This window comes from Protopterus annectens, chromosome 3.part0 (assembly GCF_019279795.1).
Source record: "Protopterus annectens isolate FY-2018-M chromosome 3.part0, PAN1.0, whole genome shotgun sequence".
Lineage (NCBI taxonomy): Eukaryota > Metazoa > Chordata > Ceratodontiformes > Protopteridae > Protopterus > Protopterus annectens.
The window spans coordinates 1,396,558,504-1,396,581,542 of record NC_056731.1 but is presented as its reverse complement, the minus strand read 5'-3'; the positions used below and the strand labels follow the sequence as shown (position 1 = coordinate 1,396,581,542).

Sequence of the window (23,039 nt, the reverse complement as noted above, 5' to 3'; positions counted from 1 at the left end):
AAAATGGAAAAAATTTAATTACATAAGAAAAATGAAATACAAAAAATTAAAAAAAAACATAAAAAAATAACATTTAAATTTTTAAGTTGGAAACAGTGAAAGCAAAGGGACTATTTACAGAGTTCAAGATGACATGTGCAGGAACAGTATGCAAGTATATCATATGATGCCCAAGTTGTCCATATGTTTTTTATACCTAGAATCACCAGCCTATATGATGGTCCTGAATTATTTTATTTAGAAATGTTAGAAATCATTCCATCCATCCAAAACCCCTTTTTCCCAATTTTGTACTTTTGAGGTGCCATTTCAAAAGTGAAAATGTGCTGTATTATTTCATACTGTTGTAGAAGGATGGTGGTATATTATAAGGTATCTCAATAATTTTATATAGCCATTTGGGTGCTTTTCTTTGCCATTCAGTTCACAATAAACATGAACAACCGACATTTTTCAGTGGCTGTCAACAAAGCAACAGCAAAATGCTTCTTTATAACCATGCAAACCAACAGATTTATATCTGGACAACACCCTGCAGTTTCAGCACAGCTGTTTCCCCGTGGTCTAGAAATGTGAAGTTCTATTCTGTTGTATAAGTTCAGTCTTCCCTGCTAGAACTGAACGCATTAATATGCTGCTTTGATACTTGGTTGTTTGAGTTTGTTTATGTTGAAAAGTATTTCCATTGGGGATGCTCAATTAAGGCTCACTTACAATCAGAAAATGTTTACTCTGATGATTTGCTTAAAGAGTATAAAGATGTTTTTAGTGACATGGGCTGTTTACTTGGAATTTCTCATATTATAGGTTCATAGTTAAGTACTAGGCAATTAGTCTGCAGACCATTTCAAGCCTAGCCAAAAATCCCTATTCAAAATAGTCTCAAGGAAGGCAAGACAAGATAGACTTGAAGGTAAGTTGAAGCTGCCCGTCCAGTTGTCTAGTTTACTTGAAGGTAGCAAGTTGGATGTTTGTTCCAGCAGTGAGGAATGTGTTTGGATATGAAGGTTTAGTTCCTTTAACTGAGTATTTGATGAACCATTAGTTCTGCAAAGGAATAGGTTAAATTAGGTGGGATTTTTCATTGGAAATTAGACAGGCGAGATAAAAGGCTTTGCAAACTACTGTGGAGAGATGATGATCAAATGATAATGAGTTACCAACAAGCGCACCTAGATCCTTTACAACAGTGTCGGATTGGAAGGGTACATCTCCTATATGGTAAGTGAAACTTGTTTTTTTACCAAAATTAACTATGCTACAATTCTTTTCTTTTAATTTGAGACCATTGTCCTTGCACCAATTGTTGACATGGTCTAATGTCCAGATTAATGAAGTCTGAGATCATACACTCCATAGCTTTACATATCAGGCTAGTTATACTAGTGGGTCTGTAGTTACTGGGGTTCATGCTTGGGCCATACTTGTGTAATGGCATTTCAGTAGCTGTTTTTCATGCTTCAGGAATGTAACCAGTGGTGAGGCTTAAATTAAAGAGTTTAAGTAGGGGTTCAGAAAGGCCATATTTGGCACTAATAATCAGGCCCATGGACAAAGTATTCTTAGTTTTTGAAAGGGCTGAAAGAACGTGTTCCATAGTAATTAAAGGGGTGGCTGGGATTGTGGAACCTGTTGGATAGCTAATACTATGGATAGGATAACATTTGCTCAAAATTTGTTAACTAAGATATTAGTTATTTCTTTTGGGTCAGATAGTGTAGTATTATTGTGGATTAGCTCCAAACACTGTCATAGTTAAAGAAAGATTTGCAGTTATTTTTGTTAGTGGCTATAAATTAATACACAGTTTTGAGCTCCTTTATGGTTCTCTTAAGCTCTTTGTTAGTTTGCTAATGTGTGTTCTTAACATACATAGAATAAACTTCTTATAAGCATTAAGCAGTTTCTTTCTCTTGCTATATAATTTACTTATATGGGTATTTTACCATAGTTTGATTGTAGTACACGGTCAAAGGAAAGTTTAAGTACTTTTGCAGTCTAGAAGTTAGTATGAGAAACCTTACGGAGAAAGGTGATACAGTCCTGGCAGAGGGCCTGTCTACTTAAATACACAATAATGTGGCAAGACTGATGAATTGGGGAATTGTACAAACACTATAATACAGAAGCAGCTGAAAAACATTGGAAACATACACCACAAAGCATTATAGAGAATGATGAAGTTTATATCAAATGGGATTACACATTACCCATAGTTCAAAAATAGATGAGAGAAAACCATTCCATGAAAAAAGACAAATGTAGCATTGACCATTGAAACTGCTACACCCGGTGATTACAGTGTTGTATGGACAGACAGACACAAAGTCATAAAATACCAGATTTTGCAGGCAAAAACAAGAGCAATGTGGAAGAAAGATAACCACACATTTCCAGTGGAAGCAGGACCAATAGGTCTAAAAAAAAAACAAAAGAACTTGCAGTTATACTTAGATATGCTACCAATACTTGCAACTCTGCATGAACAACAGAGGAAGGTGATTCTGGGCACACTGCTAGTGCTGGTGCTGAGAAGAGCACACTTGGCTAATAACAAAGACTGAAACAATACTAATTTCATTAATGCAGTTCATACCCTGACTTAGGAATGGGGCTCATTCCAGTTATGGTATTAGAAACCCAAAATATTTGGAGAAATTAAAGAGAAGACAGGTGAGATTCAGTAATGGAGCCTACTGAAAGGGTCAGAAGTATAGCTACTGTACAGAAGTCTGACAAAGGTCATATTTGAATCGGTCCACAAGACTTGAATAAAGTCATAAAAAGTGACTGCTCTCTGCTTCATACTGTTGAAGGAGTGGTTTACACCTGCCAGCTGTGCTTAATGAGAATTTAAGATTTTGGCAAAGAAGGCTTGATAATGAAAGTTCCAAAACTGTGTTCTTTCTTAATTTTCTTTCACCTGTGAGGAAGGTCTAGGTCTCCAAGACTTCCATTTTTTATTTTATCGTCATCTCAGATGTTCCAGAAGGCTGTTGCAAAGATGATCATGGGATTAGACCATGTTGTTACTTTAACTGATGAAAATGCACTAATGTCTTTATGAGTAGATGTTCCTGTACATAACAATTCTGTTTCTCTGACAAGAGGACCTGTGTAGTACGACTTTACAGGACAGAAATACCACTCTCCTTATAATTATTTCTGCAAATGTCCAAGAAAGTCTGCTGTTCGCTCACAGGCCTTCCAACACATTGGTTGCTAGTTTCTATGCATTACAAAACTGGGTAAGTGCTTCTAGTGATTTTCTATGCTTTTTATCTGTTTTAAGTTACTTTTTACAGTTCCTACCAGATTCAGGTTTCTGTTGTCAGTTTAAGCTATTTTTATAATTTTAAGTTATTTTGTTTATCACTGTCCTTACTCAGACCTTATAACAACTGGATTAACTGGTTTAAGCTTTATGAATTTCTTATCTCAAGAAATTCCAGTTCATATGTACACTATAGTTTGCTATTTAAGTGGTCTAGCTGTTAACAATTAAATCCAGTTTATATCTCTGGCTAGAGAAGAGTGAACCAGGCTAGTTCAAGAGTTTTTGATTGCTTGGAGGTAATTGGTATTGGCTGTTGGGATCTGAATTTTTTTATTCCTGAGCACTTGTTTTACATTTCTCATTCCTGGGCTGGCCTCACTGCATGCAGCATCCTTGTAATATGCACTACACAAACGCATGTGACTTGATCTGACTGTTCGTCTAGTGTCTGCACTATTCCCCACCAAAACTTTTGAGTTTGTCCTCTGCATCCATAAGCGAATTTCCCCCAAGTTGCACTAGATGCCAGTACTTGATGCTTTGAAATACTGCTGCACTGCTAATTGTCAGTGAAAGGTTACTGATTCTCTGTAATCGCTGCCAGACCCGAAGAAAAAACATAGGGTTAGTACAGCCTTTTTTTATAATTTTGTGTGTGTGTGTGTGTGTGTGTGTGTGTGTGTGTGTGTGTGTGTGTGTGTGTGTGTGTGTGTGTGTGTGTGTGTGTGTGTGTGTGTTTGTGTATGTATCTATATGGAAGGCTAACAATTTATTAACATGTACAAATACTGATCCATAAATAATCAATCACCTCGAAAGACTAACGCAAAAAATATCAATCCACAAAGGATATAAAAAAAGCACTAAACCAGTGTTATACCTCCACACAAGCTGTTAATTATATATACCAGCTATAAGATTGCACTATACTGGGGTAGATCAATTCCTTGATCCCCAATGTACAGTGATCTCATAATTTTTGGTCACCTGTAAGGTTTTTTCACTTGTCAATGAAAGGACAACTTCAACTGAAAGCTATATACCTATATATATATATATATATATATATATATATATATATATAAAATATATAATGTATATATATATATATATATATATATATATATATATATATATATATATATATATATATATATATATATTTATGGATCCCCTTCTGAAGCTTGAAATCCTATATAATCAAAACTCATTTTATCAAGACGAAAATCCCGAAACCTTGAATACCCGAATGGCGAATTTTTCCCAGGGTAAGTAAACACTTGCCCAACATGCCCTTTTCTTCACTGTAATGCGATCCCGGATAGTTGGGAGGGGTGGAGGGCGTAGCCCCCCCACCTATGTGGGTTTTATTTACAACAGTGTGTGTTTTGTTTAAGTTTGGTTAAGTGTACTTACCTTGGGAAAAAAATGTGTGTGTGTGTGTGTGTGTGTGTGTGTGTGTGTGTGTGTGTGTGTGTGTGTGTATATATATATATATATATATATATATATATATATATATATATATATATATATATATATGTTATATTTACCAATACATATGCAAGGGGCTTGTCCTTTTAAATTTTTTTTGTGTGTTTTGTGTGTTATTGTTTAAAATTGTAACTTACCAACATTTTAGATATTTTGGTTTTGAACAATCACCTGTTGATTAAACTAGATGAATTATTCATAGCAAATCTGACATAATAGGAGATGCAGTCTTGATGACCCCCCTACATTTCTCCTTCTGTTATCTCATTACTTCAGCACAGAATTATTATTCTCACTTGATAATAATTGTTCATGTTAATACATTAAACAATTATTTTCTCTGAATATATTCAACATCAGGAAGGGAGACAGAACTATGAACTATGCAATTCCAGATCTGTATTCTTTTGCAAATGCTGGTATTGAAAAAAAATAATTTACACAATTGAAAACTGAAGAAATTAGTAAAAAAATATTAAAATATTATATTGTTGACAATTTTTGATAAAATCTTCTTTTACCAAAAAAAAAACATAGAAGTTTGCATGTTGCGTTTTCTGTAATGTAATAATAAAGTCTGCATATGTTTTTTTTTTTTTTTACAGGTATGATATAACAACAGTCTTCTAGCTACAAAATATTGTGCCAAACATGGGAAATCATTGTACTTCAACAGAAAACTGTGTGCTCAAACATGTTAACATATGATATTATACACCCTGAAAATGGATATATTTTCTGTGGATATGTATAAACGTACAGAGCGTTATTAATTAAGATAATAAGGCACAAGTTAAAAGCAGTGTGTTGCAAATATGACCCATTTACAAGCTGGTCTTTGTCCAGACACTGTGGAGAAATCCCGTTTGGAACTGAATGAGAACCCAGATACTTTACATCATGATATCCAGCAGGTTAAGGATATGATAATCACAAGACCAGACATTGGGTTTCTACGAACTGATGATGAATTTATCTTAAGATTTCTAAGAGCCAGGAAGTTCAACAAAGCAGATACCTTTAAACTGCTGGCCCAGTATTTTCAGTATAGGCAGCAAAACTTGGAAATGTTCAAAAACTTTAAGGCAGATGACCCAGGTATCAAACGTGCATTAATGGATGGCTTTCCAGGAGTTCTTCAAAATCTGGATCATTGTGGCAGGAAGATTTTGCTATTATTTGCAGCCAACTGGGACCAGAGTAGGTAAATAATCAGTCTGCATATTTTTAATATTTTTGTAGCGTGTGACTAAAAGAAGTAAAATAGCTAAAGTCTATAGTCTAAATGAAGATTTATTTGAAAGGAATAACCCTTTTTTTGTGAGAATAGAGTTGAAGTTTGGGGAATAAGGAATACCATATTCAAATCTATCCTGAACATTAAATGAGCAGAAAAGAATAAATATTTTATCTCTGGTGATTATTTTGTCTGACATAGAAATGAAGGATTGAAATTACCAGAGGTACTCACAAAGACAAGTGAAGCGTTTCAAGGCTTGTCTTATACCTAAATACTATTACAACTTTGTCTCTTCTGTGTACATTATCTCCTTTTTAGAGCAATCCACCAGCCACAGTTCCTGAACTAAATGATATAGTTTTGTTTGTGGAAAACATTCTTACCCATTTCATATAGTATTTTTGTCTCCTTATTATGTCATATGTATATTTGTCGTCAGAGATAGACTAGTGTGATGATAGAAGAACTGTATGACAAATGAAATCTTATATTAAAAGTTTGCAAGAGAAGTGTGAATGATGTTGAATAATCAGAAATTAGTGTGCGCATGCATACACGCAAGCATATGTGCACACATACATATTTGATAGGATCATGTAGAAAATAAAAAAGTCCAGTGAAATAATTGCATTTGTTTAACAATGTGAAGTAATTGTATTTTATTAAGACCATCATTGAAAAATATATTTTTTGTATTTTATACATAAACAGCTTCCCATATACAGTTTTGTCACCTAAAGAAGTGGTATACATTGCATTACTCCCTCTTGCTCATCTAGATTTATACTTTAAAACACTTAGAAACTTACGTGCTACAGCACAGACAACTGCACAATTAAAGGACTAGCATAAAAACTATTACTACAAAACCTGAAAGAATGGAACTTTAACCACACATACCTGAAAGAGCTAAATATTCAACAGTCTGCCCCATACACACGCACGAATATTCATGGATAAAATATAGTAAATACTACAAAGTACTGCACAAAATTAAATTAAACACCCACTCCACCATATTTCTGAAGAGGAACATGAACCCTTCCTCATTTCCCCCAAAATGTACCACTGTACCTCATTAGTAAGCATAATGACCATCCTGTTCTCATTCCCAGCACATACTATTCCTATGTTCATCTCTACTAACATCATCATTTATTCCTAAACTAACTCTCAGAACCACAACACCTGAATGGCAAAGATTAATTCTTGACCTCCACCATTTTCAAGATAAGCCATTAGCTCTAAGCTACACAACAGAGCCATCACAAATTTGTACAGATCATACCTTAATGACAAAACTAAGCATGTTGAACATTGTCTGCTGAGCTCATTAGCATTTCCCACAGAACAAATAACTTAAAGGAGAGGCACACACTGAAGAGAATGGTTTAAAAGTTGCAATCCCAAAAAAGAAGACTGCAGGCAAATGTGTTTGTTGCTGTTGCAGCATCTTTTTGATATGAGTTACTAATTGGTACCAAGAAACAGTCCTTCAGATATATTTTGATGTACTGATGAGCTATTACTGCATATAATTTTTAGTTTAGTGCAATAATAAATTTTGGGAGTCTGTTCTGACCACACTTTCTTTCTTGAATTTGGGGGATCAGAAATATATAGATTTTGATCTTACATTCCTCAGTCTGAACAACAAAGTAATATTATACTTTCAGGTAGTCCGGCATAGCTCTATCTTATTCATTTGATTGAACTTTACTGTTTATTTTTGTTTTAAGAGATGTAGTCCTTACAGACCAGGGACTGCTCTATTACTGTGAATTTTATTTATTTGCCAGATAAACCCATTTAGCACAGCTTCCTTGTTTCAGTGACAGATGCAGAGCACTGAAACAGTTAAATGACATATTTAATTATTGCTTTTGTTTACAGTGAAGGTCCGACTGGGCACAGGTCCCATTTTCAGTGGAGGCCTGGAGAGAAATGCACCATTTTACAGAATGAGTAGATGGCAGTTATATAAGATTTACATAATAAATTTCATACATACATACATGTATAGACTAGTAATGATATGACAGGTAATCAGAAATAATAAATGTACATACTCAGAATAGTAAATGACCATGTATAGAATAGTAAGGATATGACAGTTAATGAAAGCATGACAATTAAAACAATAATTCAGTAAAATATTATCTATTATCAATCTTTTAAGATTCTAGTTATTCTGAAATGGAATCAGTTGCAAATATATATTGAGTAGGGGACAGTAAAGTACTTATAGGATGAAGAGGGTTACAAATTATGAAGGAGTATTGAAGAGGTCCAGGAAAAAAGGAAATAGAGATAGTAGTGGACAGGGGTCGATGATAACCAGATAGTTAGATATTGTGAAGGAATAGCTATATTATGGCCAGTTTCATAAAAAAGTGGTGACATTTAGCAAGGGTTTGGAGATTATCCAGGAACATCACACCTACAGAGCTGGTAAATGAGTAAGTAGGACTTTAGTTGAGTTTTAAAAGATTTTTAAGGATTGTTCTTGTCGTATTGCTAGTGGGATGGAGTTCCAGGAGTTAGTAAGGTGGTGGGAGTGTAGTGATTTGTTAGAAAAATTATATGGTTTGGATACATCTAATAGGTGTATGTCTGATGATCATAGTGGCCTGGAAGGGTTATATATTAGTAAGAGGTTGTAGATGGATGGTCAGTTGTTAGGTTTATACACAATGTTATGGATTTGTAGAAGTTGTGCGTAGGTTAGATAATATGGGAATTCCAGCCACTGTAATTCCCTTAGGGTGGTACAGTAGTGGATTCTGTTTGAAAGGTTGACAGCAAATTGGCTATCTTGTAGTAACATTCCTCAGGTTTGTTTAGCAAGGTCACATGGATGTTGTTAAGGATGGAAGTAGAATACATTAGAATAGGCAAGAGGAGAGAAGAGGTAATGTGTTTTCTTTTAGTGTCTGAGAGGAAGAGTTTGGCTCTGTAGAGAGAGAATGTAGTTTTTGGTGTAATTTGTCACTATATTTTGGATGTGTATGTCAAATTTTAGGTTCACATCTTTACAGATGTCTAGCAATTTAGTATGTGTGACAAGTTCAACTTTTGTTTTGTTGGATGAGGTAACTGAGAAGCAGGTTTTGTTGATTATAAGCTGTTTGGAAGTAAATAGGATTAGTCTGGATTTACTTGGTTTTAGGAATAGCTCAGCAGAAGTCAGACAGGTTTCTATAGACAAGAAGGACTCCTGGGAAAGTTCTTGTAATTTGTTGATCTTTTTTGCGATGCAGATAACTGTGGCGCCATCTGCATACTGTACCAGGGATGCAGTTTTACAGGCTTTATGAAGGTCATTGATGAAGATGTTAAAGAGAAGGGGTCCAAAGATTAAGCCTTGTCATATACTGAACAGGACAGAAAGAAAGGATGAGATGTCTTTTTGCCACTTGACAGCTTGAGCTCTACTTTTGAGGTCGCTACTGAACCATGATATAGCAGTGGTGTGAAGTCCTAGACTATGAAGTTTGTGTAGGAAAATATAGTAAGAGATCATGTCAAAGGCATTCGATAAATCAAGGAACAGGGCAGACACCAGGTTTCTGTCATTTCTGTTTGTGTTTACTGTACTGGGGAAACTAAATAAAGCAGGAAAGGTACTGTGGTGGGGAAGGAAGCCACTCTGAGAAGAACAGAGGAAGTTATTTTGTGTGAGGTAATGTAAGAGTTATGGCTGGATGTATTTTCTGAGTATTTTTGATAGAGGTGAGAGGATGGAAATAGGCCCTTAGTTACAGAGTTCAGTTGATTGTGAAGATTGGGAAGAATGTGGCTTTTTTCTCAGAGGTTAGGGACATATTTTTATTTATTTAAACTGAGGTGGGGTAGTCTATTGCTGCTGCAGCTATCTTAAGGTATTCACCAGGTAGGTTGTTTGAGGCTAAGGTGGGGAATTTCAATTTAAGTAATAGTCTTCTTTATGTAAGTAGTGGGGACTAGTTGGAAAGAGAGGTTATGAAGAGGAATGGTAGGTGGTTCTGTTGTCTGATTGTTGGTATTAGATGAATTTTGAAGTAGCGATTACACTGATGGAATGAAATGAAAATTGAAAGCATCAGCACAGTTGGTAGAGTTGTTGGTGTTAAGTGTAGGAGATGGCTACATGATAAACAAGTGTACCATAAAGGACATTGGGAATAAAGGAATCAAACTCTGGATTATTGGATAAAGCTTACTAGTAGCTCATAACTTTAACTATATGTGCTGTACTGAAAACAGTGTTGTTTCTGACATAGGTTAGTTTTAAGCTAACTGCCCTTGTGAGCCATTTTAAGCCTAGCCAATTATCCCTTGTTAGACTCAAACCCTGCAACTTGTTTTTGTAAGGCAAACACCTTAACCATTAGGCCACCCTCCTAACACCCATTATAGCACTTGTCAAAACCAGTTTACTTTTCCATGTCTATGGATTTCATTTCTGTGAAACACATATAGAGTGTTTAGTGTAGTCTACAAACAGGATTAATTAAAACGGGTCTTTTTTTTCCTTTTCTGCAGAATCAACTTTTATGTGTGGTTAATTGAACTTTTATAATCCATTATGTAGGGGTTCACAGAAAATATTCCTGTTATGTTACATAGGAACTATACACAAGATTTAAGGTCCTCTAGAATTTCTCTTTTAAATCTCACAATGCATTCCATCCTTTGTATTTAACTATGCATACTTTGCAAATTTCTAAATGATGATTTTCAAATAGTTCTATGTATTCCCTTTTTGCGTAACCTAATCAATTAATTTAATCTTTTGTGTAACCTTTTCACTGTAGCATTTCTTCTGTGACTTTTCCTGAAAATGGCCTGCGCAGTCAGACTATCCCATTTAACAAATACAAGCAAATAAACAAACAAATAAATATATCATGAGCCTAGTTTTCTTTTCCCAACTTTGATTTCTGTAGTTAGGCTATACATCTTAGATTTGCACAGATGGATGAGTAATGTACACCTAAGAAAATCAGACAGTAGGAATAGGAGAGGTAAAAGCAACTTAAAAATAAATGATATTCACTTTTTCTGTAGCCAGATCATGTTTAAGATTTCATTTTTTTAAATGTATTTATAGTATGCGTATTTTGCTTACAGTTTTCTGGAGGGCTCTTAGAGACACATTGACTTAGTGCATGGGTATCTCAGTCTCTTTAGTCTGTTTCTTATTTAATCAACTTTATTCCACAGGTATTTTAAAATTTATACTGTAGTTTGACGAATGACAGATTTAAGGCATCTTGCTAGCAGAGGGGGGGGGGGGCATTATATAACATGAAGGATGTCCATCCACTCATAATTAAGCTGCATTCTTATTTCTGGGAAGAACTAATTTCTGCCAATAACACACTTCTGTGGAAGGTTGGGTGCTAGGCTGGCAGCTTGACACTTTAAAACTCTACTGCCAATCATGAGTGGACAGGTGATCCACTGTGGCAACCTCTAACCAGGAAAAGAAGTAGTAAACAGTGCAGTGTTTTATATCATTAGTGTAAATATTAACTATGCATCTTAATGGTCCTATGATAGTTAAATTTACAACCTGCTGACATTACTGGTGACAGGGAGAGAGGCGGTGTTTTTTTAATCTGATGTGAGAAAGCCTCAGGCTGTGTGCTGTAGCAGTGAGATAATTGCTGCCAAGCTGTGTTGTGTTTGCTGGCTGTCTCCAATGAAGTTAAGATAGCCAGTGATATTATCTCTGCCTCCTAGCTGTTTCTGTTTCAATCAAATTACAGTCACAGTATCTATCAGCAGTACTACTGTCCACCTTAAGTAAGTAGCCTATCAAAAGCCTGTCTTTAAAACACATTCATGTACGTTTCTAGTACTGTAGTAAATCTTTGCTTTAGGTTCTAATATATTTATTTGTACTTGTTAAATTGGCAAGAGCACTGATATGCATAGACCTTTTTTAGGCTCAGAGTGGGAGCACTGTTTGATTGAGTGACTTAGAGTCATGAAGTAGACAAATGGAGGATGAAGAGCTCAAATCTTAAATTATAGGGGAAAAATGTTAACAGCTCATAGCCTTACTCATCTGTGTTAACTGTTAGATACTACCAGATGTATTCTGATACACAGTTTTGATGCATTATTACAGTCTTCTTTTCCTTAGCTAAGCTACTCTTAGATATTGTGGAACAGATAGGCATGTAGCATGCCTTTACCTTTTCTAATACAGGTCTATTTTATGTAAATATATCCCTTACGGTTGTTAGCTCTATTTTGTCTGGGCCTGTTTTTATTGTTGTTGTCTACTTTATAAATGTTTTCTATCATATTCTGTATACTGCCTGAAAATGTAGAAATGCTTTTTGTAGACTCATAGTATTTACACAATAGGTGGGAACCATATGTCTTGAAGTATGGCTGTAACTACTTGCATAGAGAAATGTGGCACAAAGTTTTTTTGATATCTGCCTAGGAAACTGTGCTCGCTGAGGTCCCAGTCCAAGTTGTTGTTGGCTGAAATGCATGAACATCTTATCAACAGATATTTTTCCCCAGTTTCAATAATAAAAGGAAATATAACCACTCACCTGTCCAAATATTCTCCAAATAACCAGATTTTTGTCTGTTCCTCATAAAAGTTTTGATTTTCTGGTAAATCACTGAGGACTGAAGTCACTAAATAATGACATATATTTAAGTTTCAGACTTCATATCCTTCAGGAAATGCATGTTAACAGAAATTCTGTTATTCAAGCAACTTTCTAAGCTTATAAGAGCAATATTTAAAATCTGCACTATTTTTTCGGCCTTTGTCCCCCCATTATTTTAGGCTATTTTCAGATTTCCTCCCCTGAGAAATTGAGAGGTATGAGAGGATCTCAGTGGGGATGAGTGACGACAGGTAGTCTTACTCATGACTGGTTGCAGCCACAAATTAGTGTGGAATAACAGCTCACTCATCTGTGGTGCTGGAAGATATGAGGGCTCTGGGTTCTATTCTCACCCTAGATGCATGGATTAATTTACAGTACTGATGCTGCTATGTCGCATAAGATTGGTGTTGTACTCTTAAGTGTCCCATCCCTTGGAATAGACATTAAACCAAGGCCACATTTGCCCAAATTGGTGGTAGCTCAGGTGGATGTAAAACACCCCACAGCACCTATTGAAAAGTGTATGGAAACTTCCCTGCTGTCCTAGCCAGATTTCCCTTAGTAATATAAATACCACCTTGGCTGTTCGCAGAAAAGTGGTCACTATCCTAGTGGGACAAACCTGGTCAACAAAGGATAAATAAAAAATGCAGCCAAGCTTTAACATTTTTAATTATTTTGTTTAGTTAAATAGATATAACATTAAGGCAAATTCAACAAAAGAAATATTAAATCACCAGTCAGCTTAACTGCCTGTCAGTATAGGTTATAGTCAATATATAAAACTGTATTTACAACAGATTAATTTTTCATCCCAGTGTATTTTCTTCTTTTACATTAGTTATGACAGATACATATAAAGCATGTTTCAGTAAGTTTAATTTCATCTGAAATTGTACTGCTACAGAAAATGTTGTTGATGCTTTTGCCTTTTATTGACAAAGATGTGCAATTTAATATTTATTTCCTTGCTGCAGGGGTCAGCATTAAACGCATGCATCACATTGAGTCCTGATTGACATCCACTTCAAGCAGTATCTCAGAATATCGAGGTCCCTTACTTCTATGACCTTAGGTGTAAAACCTGCAAAGGTTAGCTAGCTATAACAAAGGCCAGTGCATATGCTGACAAAACTGAAGATGTCTCTAAAGAAAATTGGGGTCATCAGTTTGGTAACAGACTTATCATGGAATTAATCAATCAGGACAGTGTCAAACCTTTAAACACTGGACCTCTCTCAGTTTGGATTCATCCAGGGTAGGTCATGCTTACTGATATTGATGTATTTTTTGAAAAGGTCTCCAAAGCAATGGATGAAGGCAAAAATGTACACACCACATACCCCAACCTGGTAAAAGCTTTTGACACAATTCCCCACTCAGACATAGTAGAATAACTAAATAAACTGGGAATAAACCATACCTTTTAAATTGCCACCTGGCTCACAGATAAGATGCAGGAAATCAAAATAGGGTAAGTTACTTCCACAATGAGACCAATCACCAGTGGAGTCTCCCAGGGTTCTGTGCTGGGATTCCTTTTGTTTGGCATCTACTTTTCTGAAGTAAAAGTCAATACCAAAGGGCTGAGGTTGACTAAGTTTGCAGATGACTGCAAGCTAAGAGCAGTCATTGAATCCCCAAATGACTTAGCCATCCTGCAGAAAGGTTTGTCCCAAATAAATAACTGGTGCCAAAATCATGGACTGAAATTAAATGCCAAAAAATGCATTATTGTATCCTTTGGGAAGTCATCTACCCCAGGGAAGTATCACATTGACAATATATCCTTAAAAGTTGGTCCAGTTGTACTGGATTTGGGAACTTATGTGAGCAGTGACCTAATGTTTGACCAACATGTGCCTACTGTTGTAAGAAAGTCCTTATATACTGCACAGCTTATAAGCAAAGGGATTGTGTCTAGATCTGGGGATGTCTTTGCCCCCATTTTGTCATCACTCATTAGGCATTGAATATAATGCTCCCTTAGGCATGTATCTGTTTAGACATATGCAACAATCGATATGCCCACAGAGATACCTTACTAAAAAAAAACAAGGATTATAAAGGTAAAAAAACCATGAAGAAACAGATGACCAGTTGCCTGTAATATTCAAAACAAAAATAACAAACAGGAATAAAATCAATTCTCTAACGCCTCGGCTCTCAATCCTTTACAGAGTATAATCCCATTCTCACATGAACCCTTTAAATACACAAACTCAACTTCCAATCACTTAATTAAATAATTAAGCTAATTATAATTCAGTTATAACAAACATTTCCAATTACACTCTATACTGAGACCTCTAGGGGATAAAGTATTACATTTCAAAATAAAAGTTGGCTCTTTTTTTAAAGTTTCCTTTTTATATCACTTACCTTTATACATTCCTTTTTAATCTATTCCAAAATTGTTGCTTGCAAACCATGTGGATTACTATTATGAAACTTTTGAAAATTCAAGGCTATAGGGCTTTCCATCCTACCCTTTTTAATGTCCCTAATGTGCTCTTTTATTCTTTTCTTTTGCTTTCCCCAATATAAAATTTATTACACGGAGATCTCAAACCATATATTACCCCCTCACTATTACACCCATAGTGTGGGTGTTCCCTAGGCTCGTCCCTCCCTGGATGTGGTCTCCTCTGGGAGGGGGATAGAGGTGAGGCCTTGTTGAGGGGCTGGCCATGGGAGGTGCTCTTCTTATAAAGCTTAACCCTTCTGGGACTATTAGCCCTTCAATTTACACATCCAATCTGTTACAGCACAAAGCAGACTATTACCTACACATCTGATCTATTTCAGTGCAGAGCAGTCAATTACCATTAATATTATTTTTTGCTTTCTTGTAGTACTGTGACCAGTACTTTAAACAGTATCCAGGTTTATATCTTATTTTGGACAATAATTATTTTAGGATGAAGATTTTGCAGCCTTTTTGCCTACGCTTCTTCAGATCTGCCTCATCATTTTCAATTCATATCTAGTGGTGGATTATAGAGGTGTTTTTTGGATTTTTTATGGGACAATGCCTCATGTATTGCTATGGCATGTTTTGTCAGGTACACTATGGACTATGTGGCTCATGTGTCTAAGTTGGTCAGCAGGTTCAAAATAAAATTTTAAATACTAGTTGGGGAAATGGAAGATATTACCATCTGTATGGGTACCAGCTAAAGGCGTATACAGACTTATAGATGAGACAGATCTGAAGAAACACAGGTAAAAGCGCCACAAAGTCTCCATCCTAAAATAATGGTTGTACAAGATAAGTATATAAATCTAGACACTATTTAAAGCACCGGTCATAGTACTACAAGAAAGCAAAAAGGCTACACCAAGATTTAATATTGTTAAATACATGGTGTTACTATTGATGGTAACTGACTTCCAATTTATTTCAAGGAGATGATGGTCAGCAGGCAGCTCGACAAGGGTATAGCTATGCATACTCCATGTACTTAAATGAATATATTTTTTCTAAGCATTTCTTGGAAGCTTCAACTCTCAAAAAGTACAGAATGTTTAGAACTGTGCAAATGAATATTTAGAGTACAGAGGTATACCAAGAATGCGTGTGTGCAAGGAATACAGCTCTTAAACAGCTTTTTTATGGGAATAAATGTTAATGGTTGAAAACATTGTGTAACCTTCCTATATGTACTGGGGATAGCATTTTGAGGGTTCAGTACAGTTGTAAAATGATAGGTGGGTGGTGGAGGCAGCACCGTTAGGTTTGAATACAAAATGTAAATATCTAGATACACCCCTGCAGCTGAATAACAAAATCAATGTGAAATATATCTCAAGTCTCAGTGCAGCTTTTATCAATGCTGACATTTACAGGGGTGGAAGTTGCATGACTGCTAATAAATTGTAACTTGGATACCCAGTGTCTGCAAAGGGGAGAAATACTTTGTTTTTCACAGCAATAAAGCATTTTCCTTTACTATGACATTGGTTGACCTTTAAGTTCAAATATATTGGTAGCAGGGTATCTGAAGTCTGTGTATGGACTTGTTCTATGCCAAAGGGCTTTTTATTTATTACATTTATCGTGTCTGCATAAAAAACAGGGAAGAGCAGGTGAGACAGAACAGCACAAGTTCTTTAAAGATCACGAGTAAAGGAGGAAAAAGAATTTCTTTTCACACACAAAAAGAAAAAAACTAGGATAAATATTTTTCCACACTGTTAATTTAACAGTTTGACAATTACATAACTAATACACAATTACTTACCCTATGCTAATCCAGCATAATTAGAGCAGGAACCCAAAGTGACGCAAGTACCTCCTGCCCGCTTATTAATATAAATATAAACATGGTTCTGTTCATTTAGTCTTCCACATCAGAGGAAATCTTTAAAACTACGTATTTTTTAAAAGGTGCAAAGCAAACATATCTTTTCACACAAATGCCACCACTGTAGCACATGAAAATACAACATTTATTGCAGGTACACAGGCAAAAAGGAGAAAAAAACAGTTTTGCTGAGTAGGCTAAACTGAAGAAGCTGGGTTAAACTCAGAAAAATGGTCTTGTATTTTGTTGCCTATGTACCTGCAATAAATTTTGGATTTTTACATTCCACACTGGACTTATTTGGATGTATCTTAGTTGGGTTGTGACACTGGAATGTGACTGCTGTTTTGTACATTGTTTTGGATTTGTTTCTTGAAAATGTAAGCATTTAGTCAGAAGAGTAACAACCAGAAATTCAGAAAGGGCCAAAAACCCAATTCTAAATGAGATGCTTAATTATGCCAGAAAGCAATCGAGAAAGCTAAAAAGCAGAGTTTAAGTATATTAAGTATGAGGGAAGGCAGATTCCAGTCTTGAAATATTTGGATGTCTGGTATTACTGAAATGATTTTACACTTAAAGTAAGCAGGAAAGCATCATCATCATATGTCCTATAATCAAAAAGTCCATGTTTACATGAGAGAAAAACAGAAGAACAATGTCTGGAAGATTAATTATCTTAAAAAAGAACAAAAAACAAAAATAATGTCTGTGCAGGAGAAAAGTCCCCTAGCACCCACCCACCCCATGATGAGGCTCTCCCACACATCCACAGTTTAATTGTACTAGCTCTGATGTCACATAGCCTCAGAGAAAATGACAGTCCTTTTCCTTAGGGTGGTGTGATGTCACAATTAATCGTAATCTTCCATCCTTGTCATATAGCAGATGACCTTTTGAAGGCTGACTTTATGACTGGAATCCTCCTCACAGACATATAGACAAATGGTGAGAAACATGCCAGTTGGAATTACTAGGAACTTAGCTGGTGAAGAAATAGGAACTTAACTGGTGAAGAAAGGAAAAAAACAGCAGAGGCAACTTCAAATATAGGACTAAATAGCAAAGGGGCACATGTGAGGTAAAAGGGCAATAAGGACAGATGATGGCCAAGAAAGCCAGCAGCATTTCATTCATTCACCACAGATGAGTAGCTGGCAAATGAAGGAATAGATGAAATGTGTGTAGGAGACCTGTAATTGGAATGAGAAAGTGCCAACAAAGCCATAAATGGGTTGATATAATAGGTCAGTGGAAAAAATAAATAAATTGGAGGCCAGAGGATAGGCAACAGGACATAAATGAACATTAAAGAATGTGAAGGTGTTGTGTTAATATCAAGAATAAATGGTTGTTTGTACAGCAGTATTGGGAAATGTGGAAGACATAGCTGGTTACAAGATTAAATAGAATTTAGTTAGAATAAAGTCTGATGGAGGTATATAGAGAGCAGAAGTTTAGCAAACACAAAAACATAGGGAGCATAGGTCTGAGCAGAATGTACGCTGAATAAATGCAAAGACAGGTATAATGATATATATATGCCAATAAAACAGACAGGCTTTATTCATAAAAAGGGGGTGCTACATGAAATAGAGCTTACATAAAAATGTTATTTCACAGATTAGTTGCCTAGGTAACAGTTACTCCATTTTTTTTAAAAGCAAGCAATAGAGAATTCAAATGCATTCCAAGGCATAGTTCATTTGCAAACATACAATGAAAATTAATAACATGAAATTTGACTAAATAGTGAGAGAGCAAATATAGCCTTGTTATCCTTAGCATAATCATACGGGCGGCCACGGTGGTGCAGTGGTTAGCATTGCTGCCTCACAGCAAAAGGTTCTCCAGTTCGATCCTCGGCTGGGGTGCCTTCTGTGCGGAGTCTGCATGTCCTCCCTGTGGTGTTTCCTCCCACATCCCAAAGACATGCTGCAGGTGGATTGGACACTCTAAATTGGCCCTAGGTGTGCGTGTGAGTGTGCCTTCTGTGGAAGGTTGGGCGCCGGGCTGGCAACTCGACACCGTAAAACTCCACTGCCATTCAATGTGCGGACAAGGTGATCCGCTGTGGCGACCCCTAACCGGGAAAAAGCCGAAAGAAGAAGAAGATCCTTAGCATAATCATACATTTGGTAGAGTAAATGCTGGCTAAATCGACTCGGGTATCTCCTAATTATATACACATCGAGGGCGGACTTACATTATCAAACTTAAATATGATGCAGCTGACTAAACGATAATGATGTAGCTCTATCAGATATCAAAGCAAGGGAAATAGTGGAATAAAGCACTAATTAATGTGAAAACTAGCATACCAATAAGTCCAGAATGCATAGTACAGGCCTGCAAACATTTTGCAAGGCAATTAAACAGTGGTTACTAAAATGCTCATTACACATATATAAAAATGGGAAAAAGTTGCAAATTATATACACAGATGGGATATGCAAACTATAATATTTAGTCAGTATTCTTAATAAGAATATGCTGCATTTTTATGTCTACAGATTTGAAATAACAAAGGAAATGGCAAAGATGAAAACAAAGTACCCCCAGGAAGTTGGTAAGTGCTAGCAGGAAGAAGAGGCCACAAAAGTAATAACAGCTGCTAAAAGATGAGTAAACAAGGGAATAAAATGTTAAAGTTGAAGTGCCTGGTTGTTGTTGTGTCTTTCGACTTTTCCCAGTTAGAGGTCGCCACAGCAGAACTCCGGTCCGCTAATGATTGGCAGTAGATTTTTACATGCCGAGTTGCCGGCCCTAACGCACAACCTTCAACGAAGGTACGCCCATTCACACATGTCTTCACACAGAAGACGCTCTAGCTAAGAATCGAACAGGACAACGTCTTACTGTGAGGTGATGCTACCGCAGCACCACCAGCGTAAACTGCAAATATCAGAGGAAGACAGCATAACTGAAATGGTTATGGTGACATGACAGCATATAAAATGTATCAAAAGTCAAACATGATGAAAGAGAGAACAAAGAAAAAGAGAAAAGTAAAAGCCACATGATTAATGACATGGGGAATACCCCCTTGAGTATTGTATTTCAGTTTAAAGGAATCAGCACAGGTAGATAGAGGTGACTAACTAAGATTAGGTTGAAAGTGTCCCTAGCAGCTTTGGCCCATACTAGAAGGATCAGCAGGGTACACACTGCCTGGTCTTTGTCAAAGGTTGTCAGCTAGCACCCCTGATACTCAATGAAGATGGGAAGATGTCTATATCAATTAGATGGCAAACTAAAGATGAGGTGGGGTAGTTAAACACTCTTCCTTACATATGAAGGTTACATAATCCTGCAGGACAACAGGTGGATTTAAAAAAACATTCTGTTCAACAGTCCATGGCAAGCAGTTGTACACAGTGGCCATGGCACCAAAGTCACAATTTTCCTACTTAGATCTGGCAAAACTATGATGAAGCATAATTTCAGGATAATCAGATCTTAAGACCATTGGTACCGGAGGTTTATATTACAAAAAGTTCTCAAGTAACTTCAAATAGATATATTTCTATGAGTGAGCTTTCAACTATCCAGCTTTTGAGGGATAACACTATCTTTTTCCTCAATCCCTGCTAAAACTGGAAATTATTTTGAGAAGTTCTAAGTTAATAGTACCTTTTAAAATGTATCCCTATTTTGAGACATTTTCCATAATTATTTTTTGATTTGTCCTTATCTCTGAAAGAGGCAAAATTTGAAAGGTAATGACTCATCTAACTAATGCTGGCCATGGTACATGAGGTGTTTGTTTCTGCCTAGGTTTGGGAATTCATATGCTGAAATACAGGATGGAACCAATCAAACCACAAACTTTCTACAACTGTAGACTGATTTTGGACTTGGTAGGGGGCACAAGCACTAGCCCCCTTCCAGTAAGGGGGCACAAAAATATCTTGCTTCTGTTCAGTTATGACAATATTTATGCTGAAATGTAGACTGAAGTTGATTGACCCTTAGTGTGTATGGTCAGGAAGTAAAAGACTCTCTAAAATGTTGGATATAAGGTACATTTTCAATTCCCCTGTATAATCTAAAATTTTATGTTTATTTGGTGATGAAAGAGACCACTGGACACTGTCGGTTTACAGTGAAGAGTAGTAAGAGAAAAGCTCTAGTCATACAAGATTGACAAAAAGTGACAATACAAGTATATTTCTACAATTACTAAAATGAGCTATGGTTAGAAACAGGCAGTGATGTTATGACAATGAAGAAAATAAGCATATGTGTCAGCTGTAAGTATGTAACAACTGAAACAATTTAATTTATATGTTTATGTATGGACAAGTATACTTTGATCTTTGGAATATCAGTAATGGTATATGATCTAAACAAAACAAGATACATATAGTAATATACATAGTAATATATGTATATATCTATATCTATATATATATATATATATATATATATATATATATGTGTGTGTGTATACACACACACACATATATATATATATATATATATATATATATATATATATATATATATATATATATATGTATACACATATGCATACACAAGCACGCACATACACGTACATACATGCACATACACACACACACACACACACACACACACATATATATATATATATATATATATATATATATATATATATATATATATATATATATATATATAGAATAGACCACAGGGAAAACTGGTACTTCTAGGCAACAAAGATGCTGGCTGAGAATCCTAAACAAATCAGGCAAAAAAGAACCATGGTCTGTAGACAATCTCAGTTGAGACTTCAGAGTAATCAAGCACTTACAACTTGTGTAGTAATCAAAACTTCTTTATTGAAAAACAAATAGATGAGCACTTTCACCCTTAAAAGTTGTTACTCATTGAGCTTTTCTCCCCAGGCCTCTGCTGAAAAAGGACCTGTGTCCAGTCAGACTTTCCTGGTAAACAAATGTTAAATAAATAAATAAATAAATGAATAAGAGCTTTGTCAGCTCTAAAAACAGTTTACGTGACATGCAGCATTTATCTGCATTAACACAGAGGTCGTTGTTAATTAATTTAAGCTGGGGTCATAAGTGTATGTCACAGGCAGTTCATCCAAACTACAACAGGATAAGTCTCATTTTTCGTACCTGTTGTGCATATCTACTCCTATTGGTAGCTAATAGGTTATAGCTTATGAGCTACGTATATCCCTATCCTATGAGGCTAATGCCCAGTTAATACAAACACTTTATATAAATCTTGTCCCTGGCAATGTATAACTATTAGGACATCATTGTATCTGTGATGTGATAAGTAGATTATATATTTGTCATGTTTAGATGTGGCAACAAGTACTAAAAAAAATGTGACAACCAGTCAAATTAAAATCTTTAAGTATTTCACTGTAGTAATCTTAACTGCAGCTAGTCAGGACAATCTGGTGAACCTGTGACTGGGAGCATCTACCTTGCATCCTTTATGTCAGTTAGTATACCACCCTTTCCATGGCAGAATGAATTCAACTTTCTAGTGATATATCATGCTCAAGCAGACAAGTAAGAGCTCTGTATGTGCTAGGTCCAAGATAAACGGTAGCATTCTATGACAGTGAAACAAACAGTGCTAAATGAGGAAACAGATAACTGACTCCAGTTTGTTCCATCTAAATGCTGTCAAAACAAGTACATTATAAGAAGGTGCCAGTAACATATATCATAAGTCTTAGTTACCACAGTTGTAATACCTATCAAACACCAAAGTGTAGTTCCTACCATGGGAATCAGTGAACCTCCAGTAAGTGTGTCTTGTACAAGTGCGTGCTGGAAAAAAACTTTTCCGAGATGCCTAGGGAGAGTGGAAAAATATGCAACTGTATGGACTGTCGAGTCCTTAGTAGTATACTGAATTTACGTAATCATTAAGTATAAACAATATATTAATCAACTATAATTGAAACATGCAGAAAATAATTCATAGATTAATACAGTACTAAGAAACATTAGGTATAACATAAAAATAGGTCCACTGCCAGTAGTCTTACATACTAAAACAGTGCATATGTTACAAGTTGTAAACCACCACAAGCTGAGCCTATGATGGCAGGGTAATCACAAATGTGTGGA

The 23,039-nt window shown here is 35.8% G+C and overlaps 1 protein-coding gene across 1 annotated transcript in view; it reads left to right on the top strand.

Moving 5' to 3' along the window:
• CLVS1 (clavesin 1) overlaps positions 1–23,039 on the top strand; it is a 668,120-nt gene that overhangs the window by 43,722 nt on the left and 601,359 nt on the right. Inside the window, exon 2 of the mRNA XM_044065477.1 lies at positions 5,377–5,975. Coding sequence (XP_043921412.1) covers positions 5,587–5,975 — 389 coding nt within the window. The 5' untranslated portion in view covers positions 5,377–5,586. The remainder of the gene's footprint in view (positions 1–5,376; positions 5,976–23,039) is intronic.